This window comes from Wasmannia auropunctata, unplaced genomic scaffold (assembly GCF_000956235.1).
Source record: "Wasmannia auropunctata unplaced genomic scaffold, wasmannia.A_1.0 LD336026.1, whole genome shotgun sequence".
NCBI classification, from domain to species: domain Eukaryota; kingdom Metazoa; phylum Arthropoda; class Insecta; order Hymenoptera; family Formicidae; genus Wasmannia; species Wasmannia auropunctata.
This window is the reverse complement of record NW_012026864.1, coordinates 3225888-3242632: the sequence shown is the minus strand read 5'-3', so window position 1 is coordinate 3242632 and position 16745 is coordinate 3225888. Positions and strand designations below refer to the sequence as shown.

Sequence of the window (16745 nt, the reverse complement as noted above, 5' to 3'; positions counted from 1 at the left end):
TGTGATTATTAATCTTAATGAATTTCAAAGCTTATTGATCCGTAAATAACTCCGCCAAAGTTACTAACTGTTAATACTCGGTTTTTACTGAAATATTCTACAAGTTCCATCATTTTCAATACTTCGTTTTATTATACTTTTAATAATTTAATATTTTTAATATTTTATGTTATGATAATTCGCTTTACAATACGATCCATTCAAAATCATGATTATATTCAGGATAGAATTTTTGATAGAATATAAAAATTTCGAAAAATTAAAAAATAAATAAAATCCGTTGGTAGATTTTATCAAATTTCAAGAAATCTAAACGCAGGGTAACATACGGTGCAATAAAGCCCCGAATGTGGCTTTAATTTGCGTTTAATTCGATCTCAGTGCCTCTTCTGGTCAATCCGTGAAGCCAGAATCGCTCGAATCGCTCCGTCCTTGAAGCGGGAATTTCAAACGCCCGAGTTCTTTTCCACGCTGTCTAAAAGCGCAATCTAATGAGACCGCCCCGGTGATCCAATATGCCACGTCGCATACTGACACGTGTAGCATCCTGTGCTGAACGCCTTTCATAAAAGGGCCTCTCTCTCTCCCGCGCGCGAGAACTATTCACCGGGCCTTTAGAAATTATAACGCGATAAAGCCGTCCCTCTGGTAACGCAATTCTGGTTTATAGGTTGCGCGGTGACCTCGCAACAGATGCGGCGTTTGATATATTCAGCACGTGGCAGCTCGGGTGATGACGTCTAAATTATATGCGTTCCTCCGCACTCGAGAGCAACACACCAACCCGCATTGCCATTACTCGACATTATACATAGATATAATCTAATGTACTATATCGAATCTTCTCGGATAGTAATATCGTATTACGCACCTTTTTATCATACACAGCTCTTTAACGAGATAACGAAAACGGAAATGACAGAAGGAATATCATGTACAATTGCACAGTCAGATAATTTCCAAGGTTAATTTCTCTGGAATCGCGTGTCACTGACGTGTGTCACTTGCAAAACGGAGAATACAATTGGACGATAACGCAATGAGCTGTTTCGGTCACCCAAAAAGAAGGATAAAACTTACATGCCTTGCTTTGATAATTAGAATTTTCCTTTAAATATTTATCGAGGAACGGGAAATATTTGAATTAGCGTCGTTATCATCAAAATTATTGAAATAAAAGCTCAATTATACTAATTATTAAATATGAAAAAAGAAAAAATAATTTATCGCTGTGCGTTGATTTTCGGAGATGATCAAAAATATATAAATAAATGTGTAAATATATAAATCGGTATATATATAAACTAAATTAATATGTAATTAACAGCAAATAAATCGCAAAGCATATCACGAGAATTCACTTTGAATCTCGGACAGCTAAAGTTCATATCAGACTACACGTTGAAGATTAAAGATAACGAATTGGAGATTAGAATTTAACCAATCAGAACGAGAAATGAATTAAAATTAAAGTTATCTGATTAGTCGAACTCTAATTCTTCAATTTGCAATTCTCAATTTCTAATTTGTAACCTGATACGAGCTTAAGAACGCATTCGCTCGATGATAATCGATTCTAATTAGTATGAATGCACTCGGCACCACAGGTCGCTCACGATGTCCCTCACGTTTCGGTTAGACTGAATATGACGCAGATCTTTCGTCATTGCAGAAACATGCTAAGCGCGCGATAAACACAGCCGATGTGTAGCAAATACTGAAACGAAATGCAAACGCGGTTGGGCATGTTAATAAGCTCGAATGCGCGGCAATCGTAACTTTTCCCGCTGCGTTTGTTACAATCGCATATTTCCACGGCACATCAGCGCAGGTTGAAACCGTATTGTACCGTTCTAGTTCTGCGTAAAACTCGCTCTGTACACAGTTCACAACTCACGATGTACCGTTGATATTTAATTAAATGCGCACGCGATCGCAACTAATCTTTCTTATCGCGATCTTTATATTTTTGATAAAACGGTTCTTAAATTCTGCGTAAATGCGAATCAGTCCCGATTTAAATTTTATAATTTCTCAAAAAATTAAAAAAAGAAGAAACTCTTCTTTTTTTAAATTAAAAATTATTATTGTATATTATAATCAAGAAATTTTTTAATTAAAAATAGTTTTTGATCATAACATACAATAATAATAATTAATTTCACGTTGAATAATTCCGAATGTTATCGCGATGTTAATTTCATAACGCTTCACATAATTAACGGATTTCGGTAATGTGTCGTAGCTTTGCGAATTCGAAATACATATCCGCGACATCAAATGTGAATCCAGTCGATTCTTGATAAAATAAAATGTTCCTTTCGACGCGCACTAATTTCGGCGTACTAATTCCAATTATAAATTTCGTTAACTCAAAATTCCAGGAGGGTTGTTTACACCTGTTCCCCAAATGGAGTTCAACCTGGCACTGTTCCAAATGAAAAAGCCGTTCCAGCTGCGCTTTCCCAGCGGATTTCCCGCTCCTCTTACAACGTAAAAAGTACATATAGTTCAAATGTTCCATTCGATACAGTAACATCCCAACATATCAGCTAGCTCAATAAATCTTCGTTAATTCAGACTGAATAAAGGAGTTCGATTTAGAAATCGATAAAAGATAATTGCACAAAAAAGATAATTATCGCACGAATATCCGTGTTATCAGATTCGTATTGACGATTTCATATTTTAACAGCTCACGTTGATTCGAAATTCCAATAAGAAGCATTCACATCTGTTTCCCAAACGGTGTGCATGACTTGGCATTGTTCCAAGGCTGCTGAGAAATCGCGAGATCTGTTCTGTTTCCCTCGCGATATCTTTCTCCTTTCCTTAATCTCGCAAAGTAAAAGGTACACGCAGCTGAAAAGAATAGATCCGCGCGACTCGTAAAACATTCGACGACCGCGAACATCTTGGCTTTCACCCAGTAAAAACAGAGCGTTCATTCGTGTCGCAAATCGCGTAGTCGTCGAACATTGATCGCGGATGGTAGCGTGACGAAACAGCGAGAAATCGCGGAATGTGACGTGCAAACATCAAGTCGATAAGAGGAACGGTCGCGAGAAAGAACTTCAAAGGTCGTCGCGCGACAAGGAGTCGCGAAGACGAGCGAAATTGGCACACGTTCCAAATCCTCGAATCATGCGTGGATGAAGGGGGGGGGGGGGAGTCTCGCAACGGTGCCTCGATCGCAACGGGGATAACGACACAAATGGATTTTTAATTTATGCTGATACGTCTTTGACCGTCGATACTTTCTCGTCGTTTAAGTTCTTTAAGACACGGTTTTTGAGGCATGATTTCTCGAATTGTGAACCGCGCGGTCAGAGGTTCTTCGAGGAAAAAAAGTACAGTTATTCCAAGAAAAAAAAAATAGTAATGTATAATCTTGAACCTAACGGCTGGCAATTTTGATTAAACGGGAAGGAAAAAATATATCAACAGATAAACAACTCCTTTTTTTTTTTTAGAAGATTTTTTGGAACTGTGTGCTCCGAATCTTTGAGACGGCGTGGGCGTTTTGCACGACGTTTCGGGGTGCGTTTTCTACGATGCGCATACCGCGCGCCGGATTTATTCGTGCAGAGGCTCCGGGAACGGGAGCTTACGCAATCTTTCCGCGGTCCCGCACTCCCGAATAAAAGTCTCGCTGGATCACGGCCGTAACGTATTTTTAGAATGTTGACGAGTCGGATCGTGGGGTGTGTGAGCTTGAGCAGACGTGCCAGACGCGTATGCAAAAGGGCGGTGCCCGGTCCCCCCCGAAAAAGAAATGACGGAAGCGTCATCGCGCGAGAAACATCTCGGAGATCAGGGGGTTTTCATTGTCCGATGACGACGATAACGAGCAAGCAGCGTCTCGATCATCGTCTCGAGAAAGAGAGAGAGAGAGAGAGAGCGAGAGTCCGAGATTCAATTGACTGTTACTGATGAGAATAAAGATAGTTAAGGACACGGATAAATTCAATTCTCGCAATGAAGAAGAAAGTTTCGCCAATGAAACTCTAACGTTATTGAACGCTGCAACAGGATTTCCAAATCCAAAGGCTGAATCCGAATAAAAGAATTGTGCAAGTATCGTGCGATGTAAAATAAAGATGGTGTTTTATCTCGTCTTTATTCGATTATCTTATACTCGAAACTGGTTTTCGTTACAGTGGGGAGAGTGTCCCGATCCCGGATGTCATCGAGGCATCACATAATATACTTCGATACCTTATGATTCGATGTACCGTAATGCAGTATATATCTCGTTCTCGTTATACGCGGTTGGCGTGCTCTAATGTAAGAGCAGAGATTGACGCAAGCAAGACACCTTTTTTTTGCGCTTCGGTTTATTTTAAATTTCTAGTTATTATTAAATTAACAAAGTTATTCTTATAGGCATGTCATTTTTCTACACTCAAAGGTAACTAATCCGTTCATTTTTAAAACTTCTATAATTAGATAGCGATTAATAAAACCTGACAGTTCTTGGCACACGAAATATGATGACATCAAATATAATTTGGAAAATTATAATTTGAAAAATGCGCTTTCGAAAAACAAGATACGATTCGTGATTTCTCGCGATTAATTATTTATATGCGTAGTATACTATTTAATCGTAAATTCCCCGCGGACAACGTTTGATAAAGTACGCAGAACGATATCAGCTTTGACTTGAAAAACAAAAGCATTAAAGAAATTGCACTGAACGGACCGCTCGTCCGAATTAAAATTCATAAAGCGTAGTAGAGGAATTAAATAAAGCATAATCGAATAACAAATATAATACGAAGCTCAATGCGACGTAATGTTCCAGTGTTTCTACTTCAAAGAGTAATGCAGAGAAAGCGGGCTAATATTCGTGAATTGAAACACACAATATGTGACGTATTATTTGATAAAAAGGTATATTAAACTCGAATAGACGATGTAATTAACGATGAAATATAAATATCAATGCATATTATAGACATTAATAAACATATGAATATTGATACCAAATCCGAAAAAAAATTTTGAAAAATACTGGAAAATACGAACGATTTTATGTTCTTTTTTTTCGAATTAGAGTATATGTAGTTAATGACGCTGTGACTGTCTAATGGCCAATGACTTTTTTTATCAGTATTGGGCAAGAGAATCGTGTGCGCATAACCTATTGTCCTCGTTCAGTAACCCTAATAATAAATGCCATTTGTCGTCAAGAGGATCTCGCATTTACGCGTCGTTAGCGACAACTTTCTCGACTGTCGCTGACTGTTGCTATTCAGGGACGTTGCAAGGGGTTTTTCTATAGTATAAATTTGAAAATTATTCAATGTACCCCAGTATTTTATCCCGAGTAATAAACACTCAATGTAATAAATAATCGTAATTTATAGGAGAATCGAAATTTTCCGATAAATTTCGATAAATATTTGACGGATATTGAAATGTAAAATATCTCTGTCAGATGTCGAAACGTTCATGCTCGCGTATTAATTGAAAGATTAGAAAATATAATATGACTTGAATTGCTTTTCGTCCTGAAAAATTTAGCTCATTATATTATTGTACAATAAGATATTTAATTCATTTGACTAATTTACATCACTATATCCTTCAATTATTAGTATCATTGTCGGTGCAGATATAATGTCTCAATTTGATTCCAGATCGTTGATCTACGATAACTAATATTTACATTTATTAGTAGTATTTAAAAAAATGATATATATAAATGTTTTAAACTTTTCAATTTTTTGTTACAAACCTGCGGAAATGTGAACCTGGTTCTGGTTGTTAGAACCGTGAAAGGAAACAGTTATGTTACGGGGAAATAATGGACGGATACTTATACACACACTTTACTGCAATTAGAGTATCTTTACAAGCGTGAAGATAACTAATTGCAAGTATGAGTAGTTAAACGTGATAGTCTTGAAAAATTATATACGTTTAAAAAAACATTAAAAAAACAGTAATCATTTACAGAGCGCGTATTTATATAAATCTCGTCCCAAAAGCCGAATTCATATCTTCACGGATGGAAAATAACCGCAACGTACCATTTTCGCGTGATTTTAATTGCAAATAAACGCCTACCTCGCGCGCTCAGCAACGCGACGAAATCGGAGCACGTAGTCCGTCCGCTTTCTTGCTTCATTTAACGATCATGATATCATTTGATCGTCCGAAAAAAAGTGCGTTACACCAAGTGATCTTAATTGCCATTAGAAGCTATTTTCTACTTTAACACGAAATTAGAGGTACCTATCATTCAGTCGCGCGTATCTCCCGCGAATCTTCGGAGTCGCACGCGAGCTTGACGTTGTCGCTTATGTAATTCGTGCTACATGCAGTTATTATTATTGCAATTAGAAATGCATTTGCGTCGTTAGATAAGAAAAAATAAACCGTGAAATAAAAGTCGTCTTATTAACATTTTTTAATTCAACTGATCAATTTTATAATAAACAAAATTTAAATAATTTTGAATAATAAATTTATATTACACTCTTATAATACATATATTCGAGCTGAAACTGAATAATTATTATTTCTCATTGCATATGCGTGTCATTACTTTCACGCAGCAACGTGATATACTTATGGTTCCGACGTTATCGCTAGAAATGGATGGCCTGATGATAACATCAAATTACATTGCCACGTTCATCGATTTTACTTCGAAGGCAATAATCTTAAAATATTACGAGCATTACCGTCTTCATTTACGCTTCATTAGCGTCGATTCTTTGATTGATTTCGAAGTACGGAGCAATATAATTTCATCAAGTACTCAAGAATTCCTCGACTGAGAATATCGGGAGAAGAAAACGAAAGTGTTCAAAGAGTTTCGAATCTAATATTTTTTTTCGTCGTATCCGACGAAATACCAGCCGATCCCGAGGACCTCTTGATCTCCGGCGTTATCAAGGTCTCGACGACCTTGAGACCGGTCGCGCTTACCCTATCGCAGTCGCTTATTTCGGCATGTGCGCGATACTGACCCGCTTCAGCTGATTGCCCATGATATTCTGGAGTTCGTTCTTTATCAGACTGAACTTCATCATCGTGTCGCTGGAGAATATGGAGCAGCCAAAGGCGAGCCCGGGATAGTCGGCGCATCTCTTCCGCCTGCGGGCCTCCCGTTCGGCCTGGACCTCCGTACGCTCGCTGGGACAACGTAGCTTGGCGAGCTCCGCCAGTTCCGGGTCCTCCTCGACGTTGGTGGACTCGTCGTCGGAGTTCCCGTCGCCGCGCGCCCTCGCGACCGCGTGCTCGGGCACGGGCGAGCTGCTCTTGCTCCGCGGAGGATCGCCCTTGTCGCGATCCTCGGGAGAGTGCTTCCCACGTGGATTGAATCGGGGGGATCTCCTCTTCCTACCCGCCCGCTCCTGCGTCTCGCCGCGCTCGGCGTCCTTACACTCGCCGAGCGCGGGAACGTCCGGGCTACACTGCGCGAGCCTTTGTCGGACGTCGTCCCTACGGTCCCCTTCCTCCTCCTCCACCTTCTCTTTCTGCTCCTCGAGGAGGACCTGGGTTCTCGAGTCCTTCGTCTCGTTGATCCTCGTGGGCCATCTCGCGCCAACTGTCACTTGCGGCACGGACGGTTCCGTCGCGCCAAGTCGATCGTCGACGACGGTCACGCTGACGGGTGACGACGACGACGACGACGTCTCGTCGCCGGCGAACGTGTTGTTCCTGACGGCATCAGCAGGGCCACACTGCGCGGGTCCTCTGCTGGAGGCGTCGAGACGTCGTCGCGTGGTGTGCCGCGGATGGTGCTGGTGACCGCGGCGTCTCGTTGCCGCCGAGAGCGTCCGCTCCATGTCGCGTCCAGCTGTTGTCAAGCTATCCTCTTTCGCCGAACAGCCGAAACCCCCGCGCCGTTGTCGCCCAACACGTTGACGCGGCCCGTGCGATATGCACCGCTCTACTACCACTGCACCAGGCACTCCGCCATCTTGTCTGTCACTGATCGCGACCACGCACGTTTCTCCCCCGCGCCCGACGTCGTTTCTGTCCACCGGCTGTGTTGCACCGTCACGCACACGCCGCGCCGCATACGCGATACGGTGGAGCCCGTACACAAAGAACAGAATCGCGCCGTTCTGCGCCGTGCACTGGGCACGCTGTGTCTGTCTCGCTCGCGCGCACAGAGAGCGAGAGCGACGTCCCCTCCACGCGGTCCAGCGGTGCCACGAGTGGGGAGAGAGCCGAGGGCTGCGGAGCGAGCAACGCGGAAGCGTCGAGCGGCAGAAGCCTGCGCGTATCACGGACAGACTGTTCGCAGGAGACAATCGGACGTGCTGCTTGTTGGCGCGAGTTGCGCCTGCGCGAGCTAGTGGCGCCATCGGACGGCGCGCACTCGCATCATCTCGTGTGCGCTGTCGATAACGCGCGACATCGTTGACGCGGAATTTCTTTTCGAATTCGATCAAGAGGTCCCAAGAGGATTACGTCAAGCTTTGTTTAATGTTCGACATTCGATTCATAAAAATCAGAATTACAATTTTCTCACAATCTAATGTTTTAACGGGCATCGAAATAAATTATCTGATGGCGAGTGGAATTTGTCCGTTGCATTTTCGCGATCGATCTTCGATCTTTTCTTCTAATCTTGTTTAAATGTTTATAAAAATTATACAGTTATTTCCTCTACTTTTGTTGAGCAAACAAATATGAAATGCAAAACTCAAATATTTCGTTATTCCAAGGAACTCTTTGAATACTTTTCGTTTCCGAATCGTATTTTGCTGAGTATAGTTTGTCGGAGGCAATGAACGTTTTGTATATACGGAAAGTTTTTATATACTTTAGAAAGTACGAAGCAAAGGAGGACTAGTGTTCACATAAGGACACAAAATATACCAATATTTGATCTTGATTAATTCTAGGCTAAAATAAATTCCTAAATGAAATTCATTTCTCGCTTAGTCGGAATGATAATGCCGAATACTTTTTCATTTGTCGAATAGTAAAAATATTTGCTTGACTTACGTTTTGCAGAGCCTTGTCCTTCTCCTCCAATTTTGCGTTGACCTGCATAAGAGCTTCCTGAGTCTGATCAAGCTCATTCTCGATGGTCTGGATCTTCTTTTGTAGGGCACGAGCCTCTTCCTCGGCCTATGTGTGTAGAGCAAAATATCTCATTATTTCTCGCCATCTTATTCTTATTTAGCTTAATGCATTAAAAATATTGTTATAATTTAATTCAATGTATATTTTCATCGCTGTTTCAAAAAATAAATAAATCATCTCTTATAACAATTCAAACGTTTTTAAGTTTATCGCGATTATTAAACTTTGACGTACACATTTTTGTATGTGTACAAACAATTGTATAAAAGTTGTAATAGTAAATAATCATTTTTTTAAATACCTTTTCGGCTCGCGCATTTGCATCACGAGCTTGCTGTTCGCAGAGCAACGCGCGATCCATCGCATTGTCCTTCTCCAGCTTCATTCCCTGCATCTTCTTCTTGATCGCGTCCATGGTGGTGTTTGTATCTCCTCACTCGTCCACAGAAGAAAATCTGCGGCATCGGAACAGGAATGCGATTATTCAAAATTCGCAGATGTCGATTAACGCATCGCTTTGATCCTTTCTTTTACAAACAAAATGGGACGAAATAGAATATAACACGAATTTCGAACGTTCCGCACGTTTACAAAGACCTAAATAAAAGTATCGATATACATTTTCTTGTCGGTCACGACTTATTAAACAATTAATCGCGTGTACAAATTGTGAAACTAAAGTATCATTATAATTGTGTTGTCAATTAAAAAAAAAATACGTTGACAAGAATTACCACAATTATGCGAGCGATGAAAAGATAATTAATACACTAATTTGCCGATTTTACTCGCCGGCGATTGTCACGAAAAATTCTCCTTAGTTAATTTACCGTGGCATAAAACCATCCAATTAGCGAGACTTTTTGCTCTCCTCGCTTTTTACGCCGTCGCTAACCGAATAATCCTAAACCGCTCCGATGAGCAATTAATTATGCTCCGTTTTTTTTCCTCGCGCTCAGCAATTTCTTTGTTCGAGGAGGAATGCGGTTCTCTACAACTTCCTCGCAACAATATATATATAGGGTGGAATAGCACGATAGTTTAGCGGTCCGCTATCTTTCCGCAGCAACTTACGCCGATGTTTCAACGATAAGAGGAGGAGGAAACGGCCGTCACGGAGAGGGTGCGGAAATGAGATTCTCTCTCGCGCGCTCTCTCGCAAGGGAGCACATTCCGGGCTTTACTTTCGCGCGGATTCGCCATTCGGCGAACGCGGGCGTGCATAGGTGATATAATTAGCGAGCGACCGGATATCCTATTTATAGAGCCCGCGGCTCCTCGCTGAGGAGGGCCCGGGCCGCTGAGGAGGAAGGCGATATCAAAGCGCGCGTTCGCGCTCCGCTGCCTCTTTTCGTCTCGTGACGTCATGCCGCTCAGGTATGCGAGAGTCCCGCGTGCACGCGCGGGAAGAACGACGAAGACGCTGCACATCCGCGGCCGTTTGTTACAAATCGTTGGCGAGCGACAGGACATTTCTACGGCGTGCGAGAGAGAGAGAGAGAGGACGCGCGCACCGTCGGTCTTACCTCCCTCGACGAAAAATCGTCTTACGATTCTCAGCCGCGGATATAACTTTAAAGAGACTACGTCTCGAGGCGGTGTCACATGACACGCTTGGTTTGAAATTCAATAATGGAAACCATTACGATGCGTCGCTGCAGCGTATAAGGACAATAAGCGATTTGGCTTCGTCGATATCAGCGACATAAATTGGAGAGTTATGTACTTCGTTTCGTGAAGAGTTAGTTAACTGATATCGACACTAACCATTGGAGACACACTGCAATAATTTGATTTTGTCTGAACATTTTCCTGGAACCGGTACTACTATTATTATTATTATTATTATTATTAGTACTGTATTGTTATTTTATATCTGTATAAATATTTACTTGTTTTCTACTTTTGTTTACTCGCTCTTTTTTTTTCTTTTTTGTTAAAAGACGCGATGGCTTCTCTTATTCTTCATAAAGAGTATATATCCTTTTATATGAGTTAGCAATTAGTTTTGCCCAGAACAAAAAAGTAGCAAATTGCCGAGAATGATGTAAATTTAAAATAAAACGAAATTCACTGTTTGCATCAATGTAATTGTTAAATATCCGTTTAAAGGTCTTGAAGGAATCTCATGCCTGCGCCAATGCAATTGCACGCGTAGAACCGCGCGCGTCTCTGCACTTCTGACCGAGCGAATGCTCGCGGGATTCCGAGCTCGGTGGTAATCAGAGATGCCCGGTAAGCAGAGAACGAAAGGGAAATGGAGTTTGTGTGTGCGAATGTTCGTAGAAGTAAAAACACTAGCCGAAAGATTCTGCGAAGTTAAACGCGGCGTGTAACCACGGATTTCATAAACATTTATGCATAATCTTCGGCGCGAAGCAAAATTCTCGCGATCGGTTTCGTTTGTGCGCTCGCTTTGAGTCTCCTCCTTCGTTTCTTCGTCGTATAGTAGAATATTCTATACTCTTTTCGCAAAGAGAGAGAGAGAGAGAGGGAGAGAGAGAGAGAAAGAGATTGCGGACGGCAACGAGAATGGCGATGATAAAATTTCCGGATGGAATTTCTTGATTCGAGGTTGAGCTTCCATCAAACGAAATTTGATTTGTCGGCACGCGCGTTCCTCAGATCCAAAAACGCGCGTATCGCGACCGACCGGGTTATTTTTACGCGTTAAAGGGGGAGAGAGGGCGGCAAGATTCGTTCGGCCGCTTGCCGCCTCTGGCCGAGCCATTTCGGGTTACGCATAGCGAACGTCGCGCTGACTCCCAAACGCCACGATCGAGTGACTTAACTTGGCGGTGTCCTGTTACGCGCTCGGGAGGAAAAACCGATTGCGGGCCCATCGGCTATCTCTTGTATCGCGATTAAAAACGCTTGTTTCCGCGATTGTAAAACGGAACGAAATTCGCCCCGAAAAAATAAAAATGCCGCGTTGACAAATACCGTTAATATCTCTCACGCACACGTATTTTTTTTGCAGAAAAATTAAAAGGGTCTCTTTTATGCGTTTCCCTTTCCGTAAAGATTTATCGTTACATTTTTTAAGCAATCGACGATTTTCTGAAATTTAATTTTATTAAATGTTTAAAATAATTCTTTATTAGATTGCATACAACAGAGGAATTATTTTTGATATGTTCATATCGGAAGATTTTTAAATATTATTCGGTCGTTTGATATCATTAATGAATACGTCATAATTCTATATACACGTATATAATTTTAAAGTGGCATAATGCTGTTCTTTTTTGCAAATTACCGTGCGTATCGTAAATCGCTGGTAACGTTAGCTTATTTCCCGAGTAAAACGTGCTTAACACGGCACTCTTGACGGAACGCGCCAAAGAAATTTGTCCCCGTACTATGAAAAGATCGGAAATCTGTACGTTGTCACAGTGGTTACACGCGCGAACGCGAAAAAAAATCTTTATGAGTCACTGCATTCCGGAAGGTAGCAGCCGCCACGGCTGACGACTGACCCGTTATCGCGGTGCATTTTTGTGAAATTCATTCATTCTTTCATTTTTGGCGATTACCAAAAGTGTTACATTATAACGCCATTTTATTAAACACAATATAAATTGTAATAAATTGGAGCACATCCTTCGGAGATTTAATAAGCGTTCTTTTTATAATAATCTTTAGTTATTTTGGATATTTAAATAAATAGCTTAATAAAAGAAAAAGTATAATTTAGTTTAATTAAATAAAGGATAAAATTGCAAAACTAGGAGTATAAGATTATTTTTTAAGAATTTCTTCAAGATTCTTATAATTTATATATATATTGTATATAGCTTTTGCCGATTGCACGATATAGCAATCTTGTCCAGCTTCAAAATAAGAACCAAGGTAATCCTATTCAACGTCGACGCAACAATTGAGTTACTTCACTTTTTGCGCATAGACACACGTCACTCATTGTTCAATGATGATTAAGTCATCTTCCTGAACGTAATCGTTTATATTATGTGTCCACGCGATATCTATATCGACATCGTAAAACTGGACGATATCGGTTCTTTGAACAACGAAGTCGTAAAGCGCGATACAAGCCTTCGATGTACCGAATCATGTCCTTGCTAACAAAATTATGTGCAATATAATACAATTCCTGTGTCTTTTTATCAGTTATCTCCGTGAAGAAAGTCAAGTTTGCTATCTACGTATTTTTGACAAGATTCTCATTTTTTTCGTCTTATTTGAAATAGGAATTAGAATTTATATTTCATTTTTTAGCTTTAAAATCATATTCTCAGCGCTTAAAGCGCTCAGCTCGAGACATTATTACTTATAGATCTGCCTAACAGTGCTATTCCTGTCTTGTGAATAATTTTGAAGACTTACTCCTTCGTTCGACGGATCGTTTGAGACCGTTTTGTATAATAGTTTTGTATAATCAAATAACATTAAATAGCTTAATCGATATAATATTAACTGTAATTAAATTAAAGTAATTAAATTAAATAGTTCAAATTATAATTATCATTTAATTTAAATGACTTTATCGAAATAACTATAACAGACGACTACCTTTCGCAAAATAAACGTGAAGATACTAGTACATAAAAGATAACTAAAAAATAAATAACAGTCGAACATTTCACATCGAATCGAAGTAGTTTCTTCCTATAATCCGCACTAAAATCGAAATCTGGTTAAGTTGAGCATTCCGTTTTTTTCAGACGGCCAAACTCGTCGTGGAATTCTCTCGCGTGGAGAAGAGCAGTCTCCCCGGCCGGTGCGTGCAAAAAATTCGATCCGTACCTCCTCATCGCGAGGACTCTTTCGCGTCCTTCACGAGCGCGCGGTATTTACTCAAGTTCGGAATTCTTGCTGTAGCGCGAAGTGAAAATGCGGGTATATTGTGTGTATGTGTGTGTATAAACGACAAGTGAGTGACATTTACATAAAGAGCCGTGCGGCTCTTTGCCGCGGCAAACATCGTGCAGGCAACCTTGCGAGAGCGCCTCACTCGCCACTTATTTACACGCAGACACCACACTTCCTTCTTTCTTTCCCCCGTGTCTAGGAGGGATTTCCTTTCTTTCTATATAGAATGTAGGACGATCGCGCGGCGAGGTCCCCTGGCGAACGTGTCGATGACGCGCTCCAGAAGAGACGGCTTCCTGACGAGAGAGGCTCTCTTTCCGGCCTTGATACGCATAGGGTACCGCACATGGTATATGTATATACTTCACGCGCAAGTACTCACGAGTTCGTATAATCCGTCCGTCCGGGATGCGTCCGACCTGCGGGCTAAGTCACGACTGGGCGACGGAGAGGCGCTCGGGGCTCTCGGCTTCGCCGTGGCTCCCACCTTCCCGCGATGCTCCTCGAGATGCTCGTCGAGGACGACGTTGGCCGCCCCGCGACCCCCTACCACACCGCCGCCGCCGCAGCCGCGCGCCGTGGTGGTGCCACCGTACCCCCCCGGCTCTTTCGGATCTTTCTACGTACGGATCTGTGAAAACGTACACCGGGCCGCCGCCCGCGGATTATCTTTAGATCGCGGGCGCGCGAGCGAGACGATGGGGCGTGCGTGCGTGAGTTGCGTGCGTGCCGAACGCTCTATTTCGACGACGACCGGCGACGGGGGAGCACTTCGTGCCGTAGCGTCGTCGCGGAGAAAAACGGCACGGAGTGCAGAAAAAAAAAAATTCGAGGCTGAGTGTCGCGCGGTTTGATCGGCCGCGAAACTCGCGAGCAAAGTCAAAGTCACATCGCGAGCCCCGATATGATCGCCTGGCGCCTCCGCTTGTGAGGAAGCCGGTTCTTCGGCGATTCTGACAGACCCGCTGGAAAATAGGTCAGCATCAGAAACGCGTAATCTCTTTCAGCGATCCGCATCAGTATTGTATTTTTTCTGCATCAAAATTCTCGCCGCGTGACAAATTGAAAATTGATCTTTAAACGAGAGATTTAAAAAAATATTTTATTACTCACCCTGAACTTTTAATTTTTAATATTGTATACGCGAATAATCGCTTAAGTTAATAATTGCTTTTGAACCTAATTGATAAATTAGATTTCTCATTTATAGTTGCATTCACGCAGAATTTGATTTTCCATTTAGCAAAAAAAAAAACCAGCAGAACAAATGAGATAAATGAATAAAATTTTCCACTTTCTTATTAATACTGCACTTTATTAGTATATTATCTTTATTAACACATCTCTATTATTATCATCATCTTGATTTGCTGGTTTCAATTGCGATCGTTTATCTCATGTGAGTCACTCACTTTGAGAAAGATTGTATAAGTTAACGGCCACGAGTGGCATTTAAAACGATCGTTCCGGGATTTATCTATAAACGGAGTGAGAGTACACAATAGCGAGAGAAGGTTGACGTAGAGGACCTGTTGAAAAACAACACCTCCGTGTTGTTTCCAATAAGAAAACGTTATAGGAATCGGCCGCGCTGCGATAATTTTGGCATCGCGGTCAACGTATAGGCCGCCTCACCCGATCTCCTTGAGTCAACTCGTGTCACGGTCGATCCGTTATGACTCGTACGGCGCTCTCGGTTTTTCTTCTCCTCCGCGAAATGATCCCCATAAGTAACGATAATTCGATACCTATAGGGGGCCAATCGCGCCAGCTCGATTCCTCGTGAAATTGCGCGACGTTGAACGTTATCGAGGCGTTTACCTCGTCTTACCGGGACGGATGTAAGTAGTTTTCCGCAATTAACGGCGGCGTTTTGCCGTGACGAAGGAGATACGCTCGCGTCAATAAATCAAATATCCGCGTGCAATTTGTACGAATTTCTGCGCGAGATATGATTACGCGGCGCTTTGCGTAAGACCGGCCGTTATTTCTCATCGGTTACAGTCATCGGTCCGTTTCAGTACCGTATAAGGAAGAAGTAGGTAAGGGTCCCCTGGCAGCCTTGACTCATATAGGTACCGGCCGGGTCTCTCAGCCGAGCACTTGCTCGAGTATGCTCGCCCGAGTGTACGCTTTTTAAACATTCAAGAGAGGTCGATAAATACATCGGCGTGTACAGGCCTGTCGCGCTCGACGAGGCGACCTAAACGCACCGCGGCATATTATTTAATAATATATAAACTATATTTAAACTTTCGCAGATATATCGGCGTCTTTCATTGAAAAGTAGGTATAGGCACCACGCGATATCTCTCTTCCCGACTTTGCTATATCTCGATTTGAGCGATCGTAGCGTTTGTAAAGTTGCCAGCTTGAAAAATATATATGGAAAAGGTCCCGTTAGTGTGAATTTATTGTGCCCATTTGTTGCTTTATTGTAAAAATTTTTTTTCTCTTCCACGTAATTCTCCAGGTTTTTGGAGCTTGGCGTCCACCGCGCATCGCGCGATACGAGATTACGGGCGAAACTAGCGCGAGCAGTTTGAGAAAGTACGCGATTACGGTCCGTTACAAATTAAAGAAAACGCGATCATCGTCTCGCTTGGCATAGAAAGACTACTTACCTATTAGGATTCTGGTAATTACTGATTGTAATGGAAGAATTATTCTCGCGCAAAAGTAATTTGTTCACTTCGCAGATGCATCGCTTTAATATCCATGGTGTGAAACTCGAGAAGTGGGCCTTTCGGAATTTCAGGAGGCGCGTTTAAAGCAGCGTCTATAATAAGAGTTAAGACTTAAATTTAAGAAGATTTGACCGCTCATAATCGATTGTTCTTCTCGCGTGAGATAAA

At 41.9% G+C, this 16745-nt stretch overlaps 1 protein-coding gene across 14 annotated transcripts in view; it reads right to left on the bottom strand.

Moving 5' to 3' along the window:
• Positions 1-14390, bottom strand: part of LOC105452880 (tropomyosin) — a 41698-nt gene extending 27308 nt beyond the window's left edge. For 3 of the 14 annotated variants that reach the window (XM_011694416.1, XM_011694413.1, XM_011694415.1), the window contains exons 1-3: positions 14273-14385; positions 9359-9512; positions 8977-9102 (exon numbers count right to left, since the gene is read on the bottom strand). In XM_011694416.1, the coding sequence (XP_011692718.1) occupies positions 8977-9102; positions 9359-9472 (240 nt within the window). In that variant the 5' untranslated portion in view covers positions 9473-9512; positions 14273-14385. Of the gene's footprint in view, positions 1-8976; positions 9103-9358; positions 9513-14272 lie in introns of all 14 variants that reach the window. The other 11 variants (XM_011694410.1, XM_011694409.1, XM_011694423.1 and 8 more) reach the window with 8 other exon arrangements.
• Between the last annotated feature and the right edge of the window lie 2355 nt (positions 14391-16745).